Genomic DNA, 22,489 nt, shown 5'->3' with positions numbered 1-22,489 from the left:
GAAACACAAAACATACATTATACTAGAGAGGTGAACAGAAAGATAAGTTTTTAATAAATTCCTTGATCCAGAAACCCTCTAAAGCAAAAAAAAAAAAAACGCTTTCTAGAAGATATAATAATTCATTTGTATAGGCCCAGAGTAAAGAATACTGAAGCGGACTGCGAGACGGACATTAAAACTTAAATCACGTACTTATGCTTGAGGATGAGAGGACAGACTGTGTCAGACAAGAACCAAATATGCTGGACGAACGTATATAGCCAAATAGTTACACAACAGGACAACCGGACAGACATTGGTATATAATACAACGGAATAACATCCCACCAATCCCCAAAAAAATAGACTATACTTAATAATGACGGATATAGATTCGGACGTTTGCGGCATTTTGTCGGCCACCATCAACATAAATACTGTAATTGTGAGCAGGACAGATATACCTACAGTTATCTTCTCTCCACTTTCCGGTGGAAGTAGAAACCCAGCCAGGCCAAAAAACGATAGAATTATACATGGTATGATGATATTCATAAAGTAAAATTTGATGCGCCTGCGCAATATATGTAAAAGGACTCACACAACTAAATTATTTACTATATGTTATTACCAAACATTTTAGCTAATAACTTAAATATTTGAAGTTCAAAACTAGTGACAACTGTCTAGATTCATAAATACATACCTTGCAAAGGCTACAAAATGACTTTGTTGGTAGGTTTAGTGGCATATTGGAGTGTCACAGCGCAAAGAAGTTAGCAACCGGAAGTTTACAAGCAAAACCGGTGACCCAAAACAGAAACGCCCCCAGACATTTTGCCCCTGTGCAAATCCGCACACAGACATGGAAATATATCAAAAGTACTTATTTTTCAAAAGTTAAATACCTGAACATTTCATTTATCTAAAAATCTGTCATCATTTTTTTTTATTAACTCCCTCAGTGGCCCAGTAATTAGCCTGAACTGATTTCAGATAGGAACTACAAACTACACTTGGTGATAGGCTGATTTAGTTGTGTGAGTCCTTAAACGTCACATCCGGAAAAGGTTCGGAGCAGCAATTATATTAGACCTGATTCCGTTCCACTCTGTTTTCTACTAGTTCCCATTCTCCATTGTCTACGAAGTTTGACAGATCTATCGTTGTGGAGCGGTTAAAACCGTTTACCTAGAGCAGGAATAGAAAAGGGAGGATTAAAGTAAACATCAGCAATAAGTTACATATTAATCATAAAGTTATCAAATATTCATATAAATAAGTTTTTACCATTATAAATTTTTACGTTTTCCCCCGAGTTCAGAGTTTAACAATAAATAACAATAACGACTGTTATGTCCTCTCACCCTGTCTGTTACATTTTGTCTTCAAACAAAAGAACATAACACAGACAGTGCATTTTTCTTTACTTTCCGCGTCATATGCACAAATTAGTTATATAATATTGCATCTTAATCTCTCTTTGTATCCCTACAATACATCATCATTACCTTTTCTTATCATTATTATTATTATGTTTCATTTTTTTTTCATTTCTTTATTTGTTATTTTTTATTTCTTATTCATCAGTGTTTTGTACACATAAGAACAAGGTCAAATCTCTATTTGTCTGACTACTCCGGGTTACATCTTGCATTTGATATTTCGTAAATTACTTTATAGCAATGCTCGTGTCGGGACTGCTTGGATATGAGGGAACGTGAATTACATGATTCCATAAAATTCGAATACTGTGAAATCATTTACACTAGAATCACAAATGTTTAGCACATCTGTTCAAATATCGTTGGCGGTAGAATCTATATCGCCGCGCCGATAAATGAATAGTCTGGTTTTATATCTCATGTGTGATTCTCCTCGTGTGTCTTAACATGTTACAAATACGTGGAATGCTATTAAAAACACAACACTTATTTCGCAACATTAGATTCATTATACAGAAGAGACTATGTTTTTGTCTTTGCAATGCCTGAATTATTAAAGTTCATAATATAATTCGTAGTTATTTCCCTTGACGGAATCTTCAAAGGAAAAATACAACACAAGTATATTTAACTTCCGGTTGATTTGACGCATTGTGTTTGATGTAATGTAAAGATAAAACATGGCTACCGTACACAACGCCGAATACAAGCATGCGATTACCGCGTCCTTTTGTTTTTTCCAAACAGAAGTTATCAAATTAGTTCGCTAGGACTCGAGCAGTTAAGATTAATAGTAGACGGTGTCGAGGATGGCTCCGGAATATCAAGATAACACCCATAGCGGAATAATGTTCAAGTCAGATTTGTTCATATCTATAATTTTATTTAAAGCATGTTGTGCTATAAACTTCAGATTACGATATTTATCACATACTGCCTTAGAACATAAAAGAGTGAGAGGTGTGTTAGCATTACAGTTGTATCTACCCACTTCCGATAACGACTAGTTATACAGGTAAGGTGTACTTTGCGATGGTAATGAGTCATCAACATGGCGACGGATGTGAATCATATCACTATGTTTCGTCCATCTCGGATTAACATACCGAAAAATAAGCATTTGAGTACGTGAATTTATAAAAGACATGTTTGGTTTTAGAAAAATCAATAATGTCGTGTGTATGTTTCTGTATAAACATTGTTGCACCAAACTATTATTGAGACATGAAAAAAAAACGTATGCGCATTGGCATTGTCAATAAATAATGAGACATAAGTCATTGATCAATTGTGAAGTTGTATGGTTATTAATTTTAATGTTTTATGTTAAACAGATTTTGGCTATGCGAAATTGGATATTGTAGTTATATGTTTATATATTACATAAAATGAAGTTAACTTACTAAAAACTATAACTTTTATAAAGCGTACTCGAACTTGATTTTCAGTCATACATCCTATACACTCTAGATCTACGACACGAAATTTCAGCAACTAAACTTCATTACAATATTTTGGTCTCCACCGTTTACTAAAGAATCTATTTCTAATATATCGCAAAAAAAAAATACATTTCATTTGAAACCATACAGGAGCAGAAACTATCGCACTTCTGTGACGAATATTTATGAAAGCAGATAGAATTGAGATAATTTTATATTAAAGAACAAAAAAAGGTCTTGGTATGGTCAATGTTTAATGGCGTTGAAACAAATTACGATCTGTCTCAGTGTGTATTCGGATGCTTATGTTAGGTTCCCACTATCACGATTCGCGGCAAGATTGAAATCGTGGTCTTAGTCGTGGACTAATCGTGGTGATCCTATCAGATCTTATCAGATCTTGAGGTCAGTCATGGCAATCTTGTTAATCGTGGGCTGATCGTGGTGATTCTATCAGATCTTATCAGATCTTGAGGTTAGTCATGGCAATCGTGTTATTCGTGGACTGATCGTGGTGATCCTATCAGATCTTATCAGATCTTGAGGTCAGTCAGGGCAATCTTGTTAATCGTGGGCTGATCGTGGTGATTCTATCAGATCTTATCAGATCTTGAGGTTAGTCATGGCAATCGTGTTATTCGTGGACTGATCGTGGTGATCCTATAGGATCTTATCAGATCTTGAGGTTAGTCATGGCAATCGTGTTAATTGTGGACTGATCGTGGTGATCCTATCAGATCTTATCAGATCTTGAGGTTAGTCGTGGCAATCGTGTTAATTGTGGACTAATCGTGGTGATCCTATCAGATCTTATCAGATCTTGAGGTTAGTCGTGGCAATCGTGTTAATTGTGGACTAATCGTGGTGATCCTATCAGATCTTATCAGATCTTGAGGTCAGTCATGGCAATCTTGTTAATCGTGGGCTGATCGTGGTGATTCTATCAGATCTTATCAGATCTTGAGGTTAGTCATGGCAATCGTGTTATTCGTGGACTGATCGTGGTGATCCTATAGGATCTTATCAGATCTTGAGGTTAGTCATGGCAATCGTGTTAATTGTGGACTTATCGTGGTGATCCTATCAGATCTTATCAGATCCTGAGGTCAGTCCTGGCAATCGTGTTAATTGTGGACTGATCGTGGTGATCCTATCAGATCTTATCAGATCTTGAGGTCAGTCAGGGCAATCTTGTTAATCGTGGGCTGATCGTGGTGATTCTATCAGATCTTATCAGATCTTGAGGTTAGTCATGGCAATCGTGTTAATTGTGGACTGATCGTGGTGATCCTATCAGATCTTATCAGATCCTGAGGTTAGTCATGGCAATCGTGTTAATTGTGGACTGATCGTGGTGATCCTATCAGATCTTATCAGATCCTGAGGTCAGTCCTGGCAATCGTGTTAATTGCGGACTGATCGTGATGATCCTATCAGATCTTATCAGATCCTGAGGTCAGTCCTGGCAATCGTGTTAATTGCGGACTGATCGTGATGATCCTATCAGATCTTATCAGATCCTGAGGTCAGTCCTGGCAATCGTGTTAATTGCGGACTGATCGTGATGATCCTATCAGATCTTATCAGATCCTGAGGTCAGTCCTGGCAATCGTGTTAATTGTGGACTGATCGTGGTGATCCTATCAGATCTTATCAGATCCTGAGGTCAGTCCTGGCAATCGTGTTAATTGTGGACTGATCGTGGTGATCCTATCAGATCTTATCAGATCCTGAGGTCAGTCCTGGCAATCGTGTTAATTGCGGACTGATCGTGATGATCCTATCAGATCTTATCAGATCTTGAGGTTAGTCGTGGCAATCGTGTTAATCGTAGACACTGTTTGAACGGTTCAAAATTTGACTACGATCAACACGATCAATTGTCAATCGGGATCATCGTATCAGATCGTACCGCAATTAAGGTTTGGTGTCAATCATATATTGTTGTACATTTTAGACCATGCTTGTATGTATGTATTTTAAGCAAAATTGACATGTGACACTTTAATGAAATAATTTGTATTGTATTGTATTGTATTGTATTAATCGTGGTGATCGGGATCGTTCTTAGGCAAGACAAACACCACGCTCTGTTGAGATGTGTTACGATCTTCAACGATCTGTTACGATCTGTTACGATCTGTTACGTTCTTCAACGATCTGTTACGATCTGTCGGGTCCCATTGCTCAAGACCTGACACGAATGAACAGATAGGACTTGATACCAGAAGGTGAGAGTACATGCGAGTAGATACGAGTAGTTACGTTTTTACACGAACGCTTACAATCGGTTATGAGTTATCGTGCCCATATATATACTGGACAAGATTTAATGCGTCTCACTCAGCGATCTACTCATGAAGGGAGCACATCGTAGTGACCTGCCTTTGCTGGTAATGTTTCAAGCCTTTGTTCACTTCCTCCCCATAGAACATTATGTTATGACAACAAAACATAAAAGAAATAGAACATAAAAAATAAAATAAAACGAAAGTCGTTCACTTACATGTCTGCATGAATATTTATTTTATGTAACACTGAATTGTGTATGTCATTTGATATTTGACATGTCACCTTTATATAACCCTTTACTCCTTAGATACTCGCGTGGACTCGATCGAACCAATCGTATCGGAAAGTATGCGATCTTATCTGAAAGGGAGATCAGACCGTGACATATCGCGACACCTGGAATTGACAAATCGTGACCAGATCGCATCCTAGCAAAAAAATCGTATCAAAACGAATCGACTCGCATCACCTCGTATGCAAACCTGAAATTTCATAGAAATTCAACGATCAGCTACGAATGGCCAATCGTCGCGTTCGTAACGGATCGCACGACGGTGGGAACCTTGGAACAGAAGATTTTCTCAAGAAGCCTTGTGTCTTAGTTTACCCTACGCGTAGTAAATAAAGATCTACTTTGATGAAACAGCAGTATGGAGCAGTGTAATTAGTTTTCGGCATACTGTAAATATTTTACTAAATTTTAAGGGTGTGCAGCTACCTCTGTGTGTCTCTCAAGAAACAAGGTGATAGACTCTCCCGGTGGATATCCAAGTCCCCGATATTTGCCGTAACATCGATAGCCACATCAATCTCTTTTACGTAATGGCACTGTTCACAATATGCATAATTTACATATTTTTTGGAATTGACATGTACTTTTCTAATTTTCGAAATTCATAAAGTTAAGGTGTTCTGAACCATTATTTACCTGATATCCATGATAATCCCAGGATCCTAGTTTGAGTTACACATCTGATCGTCAAATCGGAAAAACTTTATATCAATTTTACAGGAACTTCTAAATCGGACGACAGGACCCCAAAATATCCGGCTATCGAGGCTCGGCAAGTACCCGGATGTATCATCGACACTGAAAAAGAATAATTAGTGGACTATTAATCCAGAAAAATGTTACATAAAATTGCAGTTTTGGTTAATTTTTACGTTAACGTAAGTTAAATAAAAAATATTTATACCAAAGGATAAAATGAAAATAAGAACGGAAGCTGAGCTTGCTCGTTTTCTTTTAACGCTGCACTTGTGTTTACGATTTCGTTTGATACTTCTGTAAATATATAAAACATATGCATCAATTAATATTGTTCTCGGTCATTATCATAATATAGTATATAATGTAAAATGTTACTTCGTTAATAAGCATGCCACTGCTTGGACAAACAAATTCACTGACGAAAAAAGAGACTTTTAACACTGATGTGCGCATGACAATCACCTGTAACACGGAATTCGTATACTGGTCAGACCTCCATAGTTACGTAGGTCCCAGCTCAGCTTCTCATCATACCATTCCTGGAACGAAAAGGTGTATGACGTCATATACGGACTTATCTAATTCCGTGGTCATAGCGTCTTTTTTTCATACATTTTAATCATCCATTCCATTAAAACATATGACACAAAATATTGAAAAATAACATCCGAACTGTATTACTTTGTGTCGCATTTCTCTTGACAGTCTGTCCATATAACTGTGGCAGTATAAAGTCCACATGTACAATGCAATACCCTGATTGTTTTATCAAGTTAACGGAGTACTTATAACGCTCTCATAGACATAGCATTCTGTATGCTATCAAGTCTGTAATGGTGGAGTTCCGAACGTCTTTTGTGCTAAAAGGGTATCCGAAAGGTCCATTATTAACACAAGTTTAAAGTCTATTGTATAGAACATATTTATATAAAGACAAATCTTCGGAATGTACATTTAAGTATGTTTGAAGAAGTTGGCGTAAATTCGTTAGAGAAGCAAATCGATGGCAGATTGAGCATACGTTAAGAGTGTCACACTTCTTCAAAGCTAAATATATTAAATAAAAACGTTTATTTATTTTACAACAATTATGAAACAATTTATTAAACTTAAATAAATCACTCTTGTTTGTGCAGGTGTTAGTGTAAGATGGAGTGTTTTCAGCTGAAATGGTTGGGAGACTTTTTTTTTAAAAATACTAGTTTAAAAGTAGTTCTACAAGAGTAAATATGGTATTTTGGTAAGTACGGTGAGACCACGAGGTCTATGGACCCTCTTCCTCTTCAATGACATACTTTCGTAGGGTTTCATCTCTTCTCGTAAATATCGCATATGCAAGTGAATAAAATCAGTCATAGTAAAACATGAAGACTAATTTGATAAACTTTAAAACAAGTTAGAATTATAAGACTATCCAATAGTAAAAAAATACATGACTTTATGTGTTACAAACCATGTTACAAACATCATCATTTATCTTTAATATGGAAACATAGGAAATATTTTGTTTGACTTTAGCATATTGTGAGAGGAAAATCAGTCCCTTTTCTATACTGTTTTCCTACAATTTTTACAGATCATGGATTAGGTACGCTTGTATATAATTTCATAATTATAAGTAACTCTTGCCTTCAGCGGAGGATGTTGAGAATGCATCATTTTCATCAAATCCTGCATTCCTGACTGTTAAAAAAAAGATAAAACCCACATCATACACTTCCCAGCAGCAGTTTTGTTTGTTAATGTCTGAGGTAATGTTGTCAATGATAGAATAGTTTAGGATTAAGTTGGTTAAGATGCTAAATTCTATTCATTGCCAGGTGGTTGAATTTATAAGCATTAACACTTTTTCAGTTGAGTCATAGTGTTATAGATATATGGATTCTTAGTAGCAGCCTATTATGAGGCTAGTAGTGAGCATCCTTACACAGACCGGCTTCCGCTGGAAGGCCTGTTAACTGGCCTGTCCTCCTGCATTTGATAATGAGAACCAGGATGATGATATATAAAACTACTCCAACTGAAACTAAAAAAAAATGAAAAAGTTGATGATTCTATTTTTTGTATAAGGTAATCAGGCTTCATTTTCTATAAAATTAGCACCAAGCTTGATTTTTCTACATTTCTAGTAAATAATTCAACTATTGAATTAGAGCTTTGAATACACATGTACAAGATAATATGTATCATACGGAAAAAATCAGGTATACATGTGTATTATCACCTGAAATAATTACTGTCAATACGCTGGTGGTGATGATGACATGAGTGACAGTGAGGGTAGTTGTAACGTAACCATCTGTGGTGGTGGAAGGGTCGGACTCAGTGGTAACGTAACCATCTGTGGTGGCGGTAGTGGCGGACTCAGTGGTAATGTAACCATCTGTGGTGGTGGTAATGGCGGACTCCTTGGTAGCGTAACCATCTGTGGTGGTGGTAGTGTCGGACTCAGTGGTAACGTAACCATATGTGGTGGTAGTGACGGACTCAGTGGTAACGTAACCATCTGTGGTGGTGGTAGGGTCGGCCTCAGGGGTAATGTAACCATCTGTGATGGTGGTAGTGTCGGACCCAGTGGTAACGTAACTGTCGGTGGTGGTAATGACGGACTCAGTGGTAACGTAACCATCTGCGGTGGTGGTAGTGTCGGACTCAGTGGTAACGTAACCATATGTGGTGGTAGTGACGGACTCAGTGGTAACGTAACCATCTGTGGTGGTGGTTGTGGCGGACTCAGTGATAACCTAACCATCTGTGATGGTGGTAGGGGCGGAGTCAGTGGTAACGTAACCATCTGTGGTGGTAGTGGCGGAGGCAGTGTTAACGTAACCATCTGTGGTGGTAGTGGCGGAGTCAGTGGTAACGTAACCAACTGTGGTGGTGGTAGTGACGGAGACAGTGTTAGCGTAACCAACTGTGGTGGTGGTAGGGTCGGAGTCAGTGGTAACGTAACCATATGTGGTTGTGGTAGTTGCGGAGTCAGTGGTAGCGTAACCAACTGTGGTGGTGGTAGTGACGGAGTCAGCGGTAACGTAACCAACTGTGGTGGTGGTAGTGACGGAGTCAGCGGTAACGTAACCAACTGTGGTGGTGGTAGTGACGGAGACAGTGTTAGCGTAACCAACTGTGGTGGTGGTAGGGTCGGAGTCAGTGGTAACGTTACCATATGTGGTTGTGGTAGTTGCGGAGTCAGTGGTAGCGTAACCAACTGTGGTGGTGGTAGTGACGGAGTCAGTGGTAACGTAACCAACTGTGGTGGTGGTAGTGACGGAGTCAGTGGTAACGTAACCATCTGTGGTGGTAGTGGCGGAGGCAGTGTTAACGTAACCATCTGTGGTGGTAGTGGCGGAGGCAGTGTTAACGTAACCATCTGTGGTGGTAGTGGCGGAGTCAGTGTTAACGTAACCATCTGTGGTGGTGGTTGTGGCGGACTCAGTGATAACCTAACCATCTGTGATGGTGGTAGTGGCGGAGTCAGTGGTAACGTAACCATCTGTTGTGCTGGTAATGGCGGACTCCTTGGTAGCGTAACCAACTGTGGTGGTAGTGTCGGACTCAGTGGTAACGTAAACGTGTGTGTTGGTGGTAGTGGCGGAGTCAGTGGTAACGTAACCAACTGTGGTGGTGGTAGTGACGGAGTCAGTGGTAACGTAACCATCGTAACCATCTGTGGTGGTGATAGTGACGGACTCATTGATAACGTAACCATCTGTGGCGGTAGTAACGGAGTCAGTGGTAACGTAACCATATGTGGTGGTAGTGACGGACTCAGTGGTAACGTAACCATATGTGTGACGCTGGGAATGGCGGACTCCTTGGTAGCGTAACCAACTGTGGTGGTAGTGTCGGACTCAGTGGTAACGTAACCATCTGTGGTGGTGGTAGTGGCGGACCCAGTGGTAACGTAACTGTCTGTGGTGGTAATGGCGGACTCAGTGGTAACGTAACCATCTGTGGTGGTAGTGACGGAGTCAGTGGTAACGTAACCATCGTAACCATCTGTGGTGGTGGTAGTGACGGACTCAGTGGTAACGTAACCATATGTGTGACGCTGGGAATGGCGGACTCCTTGGTAGCGTAACCAACTGTGGTGGCGGTAGTGACGGACTCAGTGGTAACGTAACCATATGTGTGACGCTGGGAATGGCGGACTCCTTGGTAGCGTAACCAACTGTGGTGGTGGTAGTGTCGGACTCAGTGGTAACGTAAACGTGTGTGTTGGTGGTAGTGGCGGAGTCAGTGGTAACGTAACCATCTGTGGTGGTGGTTGTGGCGGACTCAGTGATAACCTAACCATCTGTGATGGTGGTAGTGGCGGAGTCAGTGGTAACGTAACCATCTGTTGTGCTGGTAATGGCGGACTCCTTGGTAGCGTAACCAACTATGGTGGTGGTAGTGACGGAGTCAATGGTAACGTTAGTGGTGGTGGTTGTGGCGGAGTCAGTGGTAACCTAACCATCTGTGATGGTGGTAGTGGCGGAGTCAGCGGTAACGTAACCAGCTGTGGTGGTGGTAGGGTCGGACTCAGTGGTAACGTAAACGTGTGTGTTGGCGGTAGTGGCGGAGTCAGTGGGAACGTAACCAACTGTGGTGGGGGTAGTGACGGAGACAGTGTTAGCGTAACCAACTGTGGTGGTGGTAGGGTCGGAGTCAGTGGTAACGTAACCATATGTGGTTGTGGTAGTTGCGGAGTCAGTGGTAGCGTAACCAACTGTGGTGGTGGTAGTGACGGAGTCAGGGGTAACGTAACCATATGTGGTGGTGGTAGTGTCGGACTCAGTGGGAACGTAACCATATGTGGTGGTGGTAGGGTCGGAGTCAGTGGTAACGTTACCATATGTGGTTGTGGTAGTGGCGGAGTCAGTGTTAACATAACCAACTGTGATGGTGGTAGTGGCGGAGTCAATGGTAACGTAACAATCTTTGGTGGTAGTGGCGGAGTCAGTGCTAACGTAACCATCTGTGGTGGCAGTGGCGGAGTCAGTGTTAACATAACCATCTGTGGTGGTAGTGGCGGAGTCAGTGTTAACGTAACCAACTGTGATGGTGGTAGTGACGGAGTCAATGGTAACGTAACCATCTTTGGTGGTAGTGGCGGAGTCAGTGGTAACGTAACCATCTGTTGTGCTGGTAATGGCGGACTCCTTGGTAGCGTAACCAACTGTGGTGGTGGTAGTGACGGAGTCAGGGTAACGTAACCAACTGTGGTGGTGGTAGTGACGGAGTCAGGGTAACGTAACCAACTGTGGTGGTGGTAGTGACGGAGACAGCGGTAACGTAACCCACTGTGGTGGTGGTAGTGACGGAGTCAGTGGTAACGTAACCAACTGTGGTGGTGGTGGTGGCGGAGACAGTGTTAGCGTAACCAACTGTGGTGGTGGTGGGGTCGGAGTCAGTGGTAAAGTAACCATATGTGGTTGTGGTAGTTGCGAAGTCAGGGGTAGCGTAACCAACTGTGGTGGTGGTAGTGGCGGAGTCAGTGGTAACGTAACCAACTGTGGTGGTAGTGACGGAGTCAGTGGTAACTTAACCATCTGTGGTGGTGGTAGTGGCGGAGTCAGTGGTAACGTAACCATTTGTGGTGGTAGTGGCGGAGTCAGTGGTAACGTAACACTCTGTGTGGTGGTAGTGGCGGAGGCAGTGTTAACGTAACCAACTGTGATGGTGGTAGTGACGGAGGCAATGGTAACGTAACCATCTTTGGTGGTAGTGGCGGAGTCAGTGGTAACGTAACACTCTGTGTGGGGGTAGTGGCGGAGTCAGTGTTAACGTAACCAACTGTGGTGGTGGTAGTGACGGACTCAGTGGTAACGTAACCATCTGTGTGATGCTGGTAATGGCGGACTCCTTGGTAACGTAACCAACTGTGGTGGCGGTAGTGACGTACTCAGTGGTAACGTAACCATCTGTGGTGGTGGTAGGGTCGGCCTCAGTGGTAATGTAACCAACGGTGGTGGGGGTAATGGCGGACTCCTTGGTAGCGTAACCAATTGTGGTGGCGGTAGTGATGGACTAAGTGGGAACGTAACCATCTGTGGTGGTAGTGACGGAGTCAGTGGTAACGTAACCAACTGTGGTGGGGGTAGTGACGGAGACAGTGTTAGCGTAACCAACTGTGGTGGTGGTGGGGTCGGAGTCAGTGGTAACGTAACCATATGTGGTTGTGGTAGTTGCGAAGTCAGTGGTAGCGTAACCAACTGTGGTGGTGGTAGTGACGGAGTCAGTGGTAACGTAACCATCTGTGGTGGTGGTAGTGGCGGAGTCAGTGGTAACGTAACACTCTGTGGGGTGGTAGTGGCGGAGGCAGGGTTAACGTAACCATCTGTGGTGGTAGTGGCGGAGGCATTGGTAACGTAACCAACTGTGATGGTGGTAGTGACGGAGTCAATGGTCACGTTACCATCTTTGGTGGTAGTGGCGGAGTCAGTGGTAACGTAACACTCTGTGTGGTGGTAGTGGCGGAGTCAGTGTTAACGTAACCATCTGTGGTGGTAGTGGCGGAGTCATTGTTAACGTAACCAACTGTGATGGTGGTAGTGACGGAGTCAATGGTAACGTTACCATCTTTGGTGGTAGTGGCGGAGTCAGTGGTAACGTAACCATCTGTGGTGGTAGTGGCGGAGTCAGTGGTAACGTAACCAACTGTGGGGGTAGTGACGGAGTCAGTGGTAACGTAACCATCTGTGGTGGTGGTAGTGGCGGAGTCAATGGTAACGTAACCATCTGTGGTGGTAGTGGCGGAGTCTGTGTTAACGTAACCATCTGTGGTGGTAGTGGCGGAGTCAGTGGTAACGTAACACTCTGTGTGGTGGTAGTGGCGGAGTCAGTGTTAACGTAACCATCTGTGGTGGTGGTAGTGGCGGACTCAGTGGTAACGTAACCATATGTGGTGGTAGTGACGGTAGTGAATAGTCCATAATATGATTATAAAAAAAAATGCTAGAAGTAAACTTAAGAAACGTTAGATAATAAATAATAATAATTCGAGGTTCTTGTATACCGCTTTATCACAAGATAGGTCGTAGGCAGTTTCAAAGCTGTACACACATTATAATCCGTTGTTATAGGGCCTTTGCAATCAGCCAAAATCTTTCTGGATCCCATTAGGGAGCGTACGGCCGGGTGCTGCGATTAAGTCGTTCACAGCTAGCATTCAAAAATTCCGGCACTGCCCAACCACGTATTTTTTTTACAGCTTAAAACAAGCGGAGTTAAGTATCTTGTTCAACGATACAACACAGTGCCGTGACGTGACTCGAACCTGGGACACTGTAAGCTATGAATGAGCCTAAACCAGACATCACTTAGTGTTGATCGTTGACCTAAACAGAAGGAGTACTTTATTTTCCATACAGTTACCACACAAATGATAGGCTATTTACGTAAAGTCATAATTTTTGTATTCTTCAATTAACAATATATGAACATCTCGCTTCACTCCGCTACTTGAAAAACCGACACAACTCAAATATTCAATTTGCCGCTAGCTCGCCGTGAGGACGTAGGCGGTGGGCGTTTAATCATACATTAAACAATAAGACATCATATTCATATATACCAGGCAATGGACATTCAGAAAATAAACATCACAAACTTTTCAGTACTCTGCGAAAAATACAGAACCCCTATTGAAAAACGTACATGTCTCAGAGATTCCCCTTCATCGAGATCAAACCGCTCGCTCAGAAAAAACCGGAGATAACCCCCGGAAATCTGCGTCCAGAGGCGGGACAATTATTATTTCCCTGCAGGATATCTCTCAATGGTGACACCCGGAAACCAATGTCATACTCTGTACGTTATTTCCAAACAAAATATTTATAAACAACAAAGACAAGCATGAAAAACACCTAAAATAATAAAAACCCACAAACTCCCCGCATTTACTACATGCGACCTATAAACCTATACATTGGACTGCAAACAACTATAAATATACCCTGTGCTAACATCCCCTTCCAAAGTTTGATGTGATCCGCGCGTCCCGAATAAGCGACTAGAAATGACCCTATACTATAGGCCCCGTGCTCACCTGTCCCGTGGACACGTGACAGCACTCGCCGCTCGTGCTCCAACTAGCAAACGAGTGCCGCACGAGACAAATAATCCCCGCTATTACTCTGAACTGCGGGGATATTTGAGTCTCGCTTCACTCCGCTACTTGAAAACCCGACACAACTCAAATATTCAATTTGCCGCTAGCTCGCCGTGAGGACGTACTAGAAAATTACAAAGAAAGATCCAGCAGGGACACTTAGAGCTACTGTTGCTTCTACAATATCTGACTCTCATAGCCTCTCTCCCGACAAAACAAACCGCAATAAAAATCACAAACGCATGATTACAAACCCAACTTCTGCGTTACCACTAGCCTCTTTTCTAAAGAGTCTTTAACGTACCCGTCCTTGTTCATGTCACTCTTCCAGCGACAATGCCTCTTGAAACATCTGTCATTAACGTTACTGTTAGCCGCTGCTGTGGCCCCACCCGAGCGAAGCGAGTGCAGGCCAACATCGCCTCGGAAACTACCACCTCACTGCCGTAATGATATTGGTCCGTCTTACTTTTTCTAATCCCCAATGTGAAATGCTGATAAAAAAACTTTACATCCGACCCCCGTAAATTGCCAAGTTCACTAAAGCGTAAAAACCCGGCGAAACACAACAACATCATAGTTAAATCTCTACCCACAAATAAATCTACAGATTTAGCATAACTGTCAAATAATTCTATCAGATTGTCAGTTGTCACCGGCTTTTTTTTGCACACGGGCTTCTTGGCAATACGCTTAGAAGCCTCCAAAAGGTTCTGCACGAACGTGCTTGTGGTGGGATCACAATGTCCGTGTAAATTATGCATCCATCTAATGGCATAGACTCCGGTCGAAACCACCGAAATGACGATCCAATGTCCAACATATGGTTCAAATATAGCACCACGTGAATAGGGCTCGCAGGTAAATCAGGAAAACCATGCGAAGTAATAAACGACTGCTATCTCCGGACACTTCCACTGTATTTTTTGTTAGTATTTTCGCTCTTGCTGGACAGCAACCTAACTGCCATGCCCTCTGAACAGCAGTACAAAGATGACCCCACCGTGACCCCTGACGCATTAATAGCTCCTTCAGAGTCCTTTCCAATCCTACGCCTGTTGAAAAGACAGAAAAGGAAAACTCTCCGTATTAATTATACTCTGAAATCGACACACAGTGCTAGCATGTTAAAAGCCAATAGCGGCTTCCCAAACACCCGTTAGTTCCTCTACCCATGTAAGTAACGTGTTGGCTACCCAGTACACGATAATCACTGACAAAGCTAACAAACGTATTCCCAGTTTTACATTTAATTGGCCAAAAAGGAGCCGATTCCATTCTGGAACGATCAAAGTGCCGTGTGATCTTTCCACCTTTATTTTTTGAATGGTCTCGCACACTAACCTTGGAGGCGGCACTAACCAATTATTTACCCCCTCCCACGATACTGTGAAAGCATCTATTGCCTCCGTACCTTCACACCACCATCTAGAATTAAAACGCTTACATTTAGCGTTGTATCCCGAGGCGAACCTGTCAACCTCATGCACACACCCTGCTTTCTCACACTATACAACAACCCAGTATTGAATGCACCAATCGTCACAATCCATACACCTGCTCAGGTGATCAGCAGTACCGTTAGCTGACCTAGGTATCCACTGCGTACTCGAACTTACCCCATTGTCGGAACAGAAACAATGCAACTCGCATGCAATGACCTGCTGCGCGACCTTTCTGCTCCCTATATTCACTATAGAGCATGCCTTTTTATTGTCCATCAACAGTTTGATGTTCTTACCACTCATCTCGTCGGCTACACTGTATACCACCCGTTTTGCTGCCTCTAGTTCTCTCAATCTAGAACTGAATGACCTTTCGGCATCACTCCATGCACCTATTACATGCGACATACCCCCCGATTCCGCTACACTCGGAATACTCACCGTACTACCCCCATGGAGGTAAAGCTATCAACGCCTGACCCTACCCGTTCCTTCAATGGAACCGCCACAGGTACATGTGTACCCGATGCGTCACACCGAGACTCGATGACCTGCATGTAATTCACAAACTCACACGCCTCGTCATGTAAACATGCGCATTGGGTCACAAACCCGCCATACCCAACGCCAGACGCGTCTGTGCAAACTAAGTTTGTACACACCCGGGTGTCCTTCAACCTGGAACCCTTGGCATTTAAATCATGCATATTCAACAACCAGCGCTTTATTTCAGCCAAAGCACTAAGTGTGAGTAACACCCGAGCATTCTAACCTGCTCTCAACATCACACATGCGTACAACTCACGTTTACGTAGTCTGGCCAGACTGCCAACTACACCTTACATCGATATAATCTTACCTATGATTCTAGCCACGTATCGTGCAGTGAACCATACCTGACCTCGCTGATTGACACGGCTCATTGTATGACGTAATAGCCAGAGTAGTCTTTCCAACCGCACCTCGGTAACCCTAATCACGCCTTCTGCCATCGACCACGTGTACCCTAGCCACGTAACGCACTGCGAAGCTTGCCATTGACACTTGTCATCGGCTATCAAAAACCCGTATCCAACCAACACTCGCTGTACATACCTGCTGGCCTCGTTGGTCCCGCCTTCATTGTCATGACCACCGATACCGTCGTCCAAATACATGATCAGCTTGTGCCCTTCTGACTTCTGAGCGCACGTGTTTGACTACCTCACGTAATACTTTTGTAAATACGTACCCTGCTGTGGCTATGCCGAAAGGCAACACGTTGAAAATGTAATATCTTGTTACACCTTGATCTTCCCAACTAGAACCCAAAAAGGTCCGATGACTAGGAAAAATCTCCACATGATGGTAAGCAGACTTGAGGTCAGATGTAAACAAAAACTCACCTTCCGTGAACAGATCACGTGCCGTCCTGGCATCCTCGTACTTAAACTTGAATCTATGCAAATGAGGATTGATATGCCGACAATCCAAAACAAGGCGTGGCTTACCTGCCATCGATGCACGGATGTGTCATTACTTCGGAAACTAAACCCAGCTCTAGAAGCTTTCCTATCTCAGACCAAACAAAAACTGGATCGTTTCGTGCAGATTTGTTATTGCGCAGATAAACGCCAGTCGGGATTACCCGAAACGGGATCTTATACCCATCCGACACAATGGACAATACGGCATCGCATGTACCTTTCTCTCGCCAGAAATCCACTCTCTGCCTCAACCTACCCATCGGCGACTCGCTGGCCTTACCTTTCATGCTAGACAAATTAACATTTAAAACATCAGAATGCTTTACGTCGCCCTTTCGTGACTCATCTGAATTACTCAAAGGCGTACCATCAGGGAGAACATGCTTAAAATGGCAAAATGTATTTATCTTACTGCCGTTCGTGGCTGCCATCCCTCCGGACACCCCGGGACACTCCAACCTCCAGTGACCAGGCTTACCACAACTATAGCATAGACCCGGTCGCTGGGCCCTCCATGCCGGCCCGGACCTGCTGCTGTCCGTCGTATTAGAAGTTATAGTAGCCGTAGGTCCGCCGAATCGTTGATAAGGGGTATTAAATCTGCGACCTCCCCTCGATGATTTAGACTTTGATACCGCCTTCATCTTCCTGTTGGCCTTATTAGTGGACCGGTCCTTCCTTTTTTCGTCCTCAGAATCCTCCGCAATGGGATTAACGATATACTCGTCGACAGACCTCCATCCTGCCTCCGACGTGTCGGCCAGCCTGGACCTGACCTCGTAGCATGCCTAACTTCCATGAATTTAGCTTTAAGCTTCGTGTTGAACCTATACTGGTCCTCACAACTCTTCTTGCTGAATTTATGTGAATCCACACTCGCGATATTTTGCTGTAGTTTCGATATCTGTGCCTCAGAATTACTGGAAATTTTCAATTCAAAAGCGTCCAGCTTGCTAGATATAAGCCGGTCCAAATGGGAAAGGCATTGGTTCTGCGTATTGGCAACCGCATCTTTCACCTTCTCTGCTATAGCCTCGTTGATATCGGGGTTGATAGCTTCCCCCTCTATATTCATGCTCGTAGTCAAAGTTTGATGTGAACCGCGCGTCCCGAATAAGCGACTAATAATAACCATATACTATAAGCCCCGTGCTCACATTTCCCGTGGACACGTGACGGCACTCGCCGCTCGTGCTCAGACTAGCAAACGAGTGCCGCACGAGACAAATAATCACCGCTATTACTCTGACCCGCGGGGATATTTGAGTCACGATTTTTTTTTTATTAAAGTGTAGCAAATAACAAATAATTAAACAAACATTTGGTTTGGTTTAGTTTAGTATTGTTTAACGTCCTATCAGCAGCTATGGTCATTTAAGGACGGCCTCCCCTGTGTGAAAGATGCATGGGTGTAGTGTGTATGCGTGTGTGTTTTGGGGGGCTGCGATCTGTTCGTGTTTATCTCCTTGTGATAGCGCGGAACTGATGCCGACTTTATAGTGCTACCTCACTGAAACCTACTGCCGAAGACACCCAGCAAGACACACCACCCGGTAACATTATACTGAAAACGGGCGTACCAGTCGTCCGACTCATAAATTGCTGATCATTAAGCAGGAGTAGACACTACCATTTTCACAGACTCTGGTATGTCTCGGCCAGGGGAGAGAACCCAAAGCATTCCTCAAAGGGGCGAACGCTCAACTAAAGGCCAACAGTGAGGCAGTGTCGAGGGAGACATTAGGACGAAGAAAGTTGTTAAGAAAGAAAAGAAAATATTCCAAATTTAGTCGTCTCTTACGATCATACAATGGGGGCAGTAGGTACAATTATTACGCCCTACCTGTAGGGACAATTAAACAAACAATGAAAACACAAATACAATAAGATTCGCAGAATTGTCGTTGTAAAACGGCGACACAGTATTTTTTTCCGGAATACTATGGTACAAGGTTGGAGTCCTCTGAGTGTTCCAAATTTTGAATATGTTTGGTTTCAGTAAATTGTAAAAATGTAATCAATGAATAGGGCGATGAAAGCACCTTAATGTTTATCTCAAAGTCTAGGTCCAGGTGATTTAATCATTCTTTATAGTTCAATCTCGTATTTTGGTCACTGGCCGGTTCTGTTGTATACACATAATTGACCAGTATTTACGGTAAAATCCCGACTCTGTTTCAATTCTCCTCTCCTGATACTGTCAACGTACCTATTTAGCGCAAGCTAATTTTAGCTGATTATTCAATCTAAAAAAATACGTGTGCTCACAATATATGCGATACAAAACAGTATTAAATTAAATATATAAGTCATAATTTATCGAAATAGTTTTAGGAATAAAAGCGCTAACATATTATGCGATATGATACAGTGTTTCTTAGTTTGCCGTATCGTCTATAATTAGTACTTAGCCCCGCCTATCTGATGTAACTTACCCGTGCCTTATCTACATCTGAATCGTGGAACAAACGCATTCGCATCCAGAATGAGGTGTCATTTTCTTTAAGGGTTCACGTACCAACAACAAATACTGTTACTAAGCATTGGAGACGTTATCCGGCATGACTGCGTATATGATTAAGAATTTCTGAAACGAAATTCATACGTAGCTGGACTTTCATGAGCACATTTGGAAATATACAAAATGTTATTGCCAGCTGTGTCCCGACTGTAACGTAATGATAAAACAGAAATTGGTTGCGCTACGATTTTATTCGTTGCTGTTATATATATTCGCTACTTTGTCAAATTCACTATAATTTTATAAACGAAGTTAAGGTGAAGTTACTTTAAATCTGTAATTATATATATAAGTGGAATCTCGAGTTCTTTCGCTTGCAGTGGGACAAGGATCCTTAAAAAATATAATGTGTATCTTTATTGGTCAATTATACCCCTTATGCTGATTATCAAGTCCTTTATTATGATTTAAATCCTATAACTTTATTGACAGTTAATCTTATTTGAATAAAACCGCATTGTTACTCGGCGATTAAAGATAACAAAATACAAGTTTAATCTACGGGCTTCTTACAGAAGGAAATTGATCGATACTTTGAAACATCATTTTCAAAATAATAAATATAAATTGGAATACCAGTTGCTAAATAAAAGTTAATATAAAGAGTTTGAGTGTTTAATTTTTGGGGGAAACAGTATGTGTTAATACCGCTCTACATACAAAGCTCGATCTAAACGTTTTCTGATTTCATTTGTTTCTGCGTTTAGGCAGTACTCAGTGCGTAATCAGTTTGCATCAGTAAGGATACATCTGGTCGTCAAAAACACCGTCTGTTCTACCTGAGGTTTAAATATCGATATGCATTCACGCATATAACATCATCTTTTGTTAATGTGCCTCAATTGCATGTGGATACCAGAGTTGATAAAGATATCAAGATTGTACTATTGTTACATGTTATCTTCGTATTGCAAGACCCACTGACGTGTAGCTCTTGTGTATAGTTATAACATGTTTCATACCAAATCTAATTGACCAAATTGTCTGCCAAGGTGTTTGGGTTTAACCGTTAATGCTGGCATTTAAAACGGAGAAAAATACGGCTCCACCCTCATAACGGCATCGGTGCACTAACAATGAAGTGGATCCGTCATGAAATTTTCATATAGACAATGACTACCTGTATACAAATACATTACGGAACTGTGATAGTTGAGAGTTTGTCTACAAAGCCAGCACATAGTATTACTCCATTTATATTATAAACTATAAGGAACATCTCACTATCAGGAATCGTTATACGACGTCAACAAGTACACCTGATGGAAGTGATAAGAAAGACACTATGCCACCTTGAGTGAAGAACAATCATCTTGATCTGTAACACTCAGACTTGGCCTACTCTATCAGGAAATCCTTAGACTTAGTCTTTTGTACTCTTGCGCCTGGCGATGATTGAAATAATAACAAATTGAACTGCATTTTTATATTATAATCCCTTTTATCATAAACAACTTTCATACAAAATATCCGAGTGATTTTTCATGTGATTACGAATGGCTGACACTTGGTATACATATTGTTTTGTAAGGCACGTTTCTTTACATGAACTTCACGTAGTACTTTGTAAGATTGTAAAGAAAATTGAATGGAAACAGTTCATCGAGCTTGAATATGTATTGTGTATATTACGATTCTTTTTAATATTCATTCTATTTTTCTTTTTTCTTAACAAGTACTGAGAACAATCTTTTGTAAGTGATATGTCAGTTGTATTTGATCGTTATAGTTGATCGGGATATTCTAAATGTGCTATTGTTAAATGCTTGTTTTCTTATTACATGACCTACTACAACGTTCTTAATGTAATTATAGAGAATATCTTTATCAGTCACGGTGTATAAACAATTGCTATTGTTGATATGTTAAAAGAGACAAAAATCATGAAGTCTCGTGAACTCATATTGTAAAAAAGCCGTCTATGGGATACCGTGCTGGCCATACTGGCCAGTGAAATATAATACTGACCAGACTGACCTGTGTTAATGTATAATACACAATTATGGACTTCAGGTGAGGTCTATCCCTGATTTACGGACCTGGTCAGAACAATATTCACCTCGGCCTTCGGCCGATTGCTATTGTTGATATGTTAAAAGAGACAAAAATCATGAAGTCTCGTGAACTCATATTGTAAAAAAGCCGTCTATGGGATACCGTTATACGACGGCCTTCGGCCTCGGTGAATATTGTTCAGACAAGGTCCGTAAATCAGTGATAGACCGAAACTGAGGTCCACAATAGTGTTATTATATGACATTTAAGAATGATATTAATAATTGCTCATGTCAAAAATACATGGATAGTAAGGACCATTTTGGAATCACCGAGTGGAGTACTTCTAATACAAATAACATACATATTTCAGATTCAAATCATGCGATATTTATTTTCAAATAAATGTCATTTGCACAATCAACATCACATAGTTCAGAATTCAGTAGTGTGATTTGTACAAATTTAATAGTTTATCACTTGAAGTTGAAATTAATGGTGCAATTACTACAGTTGTTTAAAACTGGGAATGGGAAAGGCATTGAGTTGTTATTTGTTTGTGACATCATATAATTAAATGGAGTTGATCTAGGATATAACTGAACATTTTCAATGTTGCTGTTATCTACATGTAGCTCATCGCAATCAATATTTCTAATCACATCATCAAAGCTGTCAAAGTCGCCCAGCTCATTTACAATGTTGTAATATTGAGAATCGGTCAAAACATTTGCATCAATGGATTCCAGTTCGCAATTGCCAAGATCAATGTCTACAGTACCAGAGGTTAAAGTTGACGCGTGATGACTTGTCAA

At 41.7% G+C, this 22,489-nt stretch overlaps 2 protein-coding genes across 2 annotated transcripts; both read left to right on the top strand.

Annotated features, from left to right (window-relative positions):
- Window positions 1–8,416: 8,416 nt before the first annotated feature.
- Window positions 8,417–9,979, top strand: LOC110447278 (loricrin-like). The gene has a single exon (XM_021492855.1). It carries the CDS (start codon window positions 8,417–8,419, stop codon window positions 9,977–9,979), a length of 1,563 nt encoding a protein of 520 aa, XP_021348530.1.
- Window positions 9,980–10,279: 300 nt separating this feature from the next.
- LOC110447277 (loricrin-like) lies at window positions 10,280–12,990 on the top strand. Its single transcript, XM_021492854.1, has 4 exons — window positions 10,280–11,346; window positions 11,579–11,800; window positions 12,074–12,466; window positions 12,648–12,990. The coding sequence occupies exons 1-4, from the start codon at window positions 10,280–10,282 to the stop codon at window positions 12,988–12,990; spliced, it is 2,025 nt and encodes a 674-aa protein (XP_021348529.1).
- Window positions 12,991–22,489: the final 9,499 nt, after the last annotated feature.

The sequence above is a fragment of the Mizuhopecten yessoensis genome, unplaced genomic scaffold, assembly GCF_002113885.1.
Source record: "Mizuhopecten yessoensis strain PY_sf001 unplaced genomic scaffold, ASM211388v2 scaffold3271, whole genome shotgun sequence".
NCBI lineage: Eukaryota > Metazoa > Mollusca > Bivalvia > Pectinida > Pectinidae > Mizuhopecten > Mizuhopecten yessoensis.
The sequence above is the reverse complement of the archived record's forward strand: the minus strand, read 5'-3'. Positions and strand labels throughout refer to the sequence as shown.

Excerpts from the sequence above, each read along its gene's own strand:
- LOC110447278 (XM_021492855.1), top strand. The coding sequence starts at position 8,417 with ATGAGTGACAGTGAGGGTAGTTGTAACGTAACCATCTGTGGTGGTGGA.
- LOC110447277 (XM_021492854.1), top strand. The coding sequence starts at position 10,280 with ATGTGTGACGCTGGGAATGGCGGACTCCTTGGTAGCGTAACCAACTGT. Across the intron at positions 11,347-11,578 it reads AGTGACGGAGTCAGGGTAAC|TTGCGAAGTCAGGGGTAGCG; the intron begins GTAACCAACTGT and ends TGGTTGTGGTAG. Across the intron at positions 11,801-12,073 it reads GTGGCGGAGGCAGTGTTAAC|GGTCGGCCTCAGTGGTAATG; the intron begins GTAACCAACTGT and ends TGGTGGTGGTAG.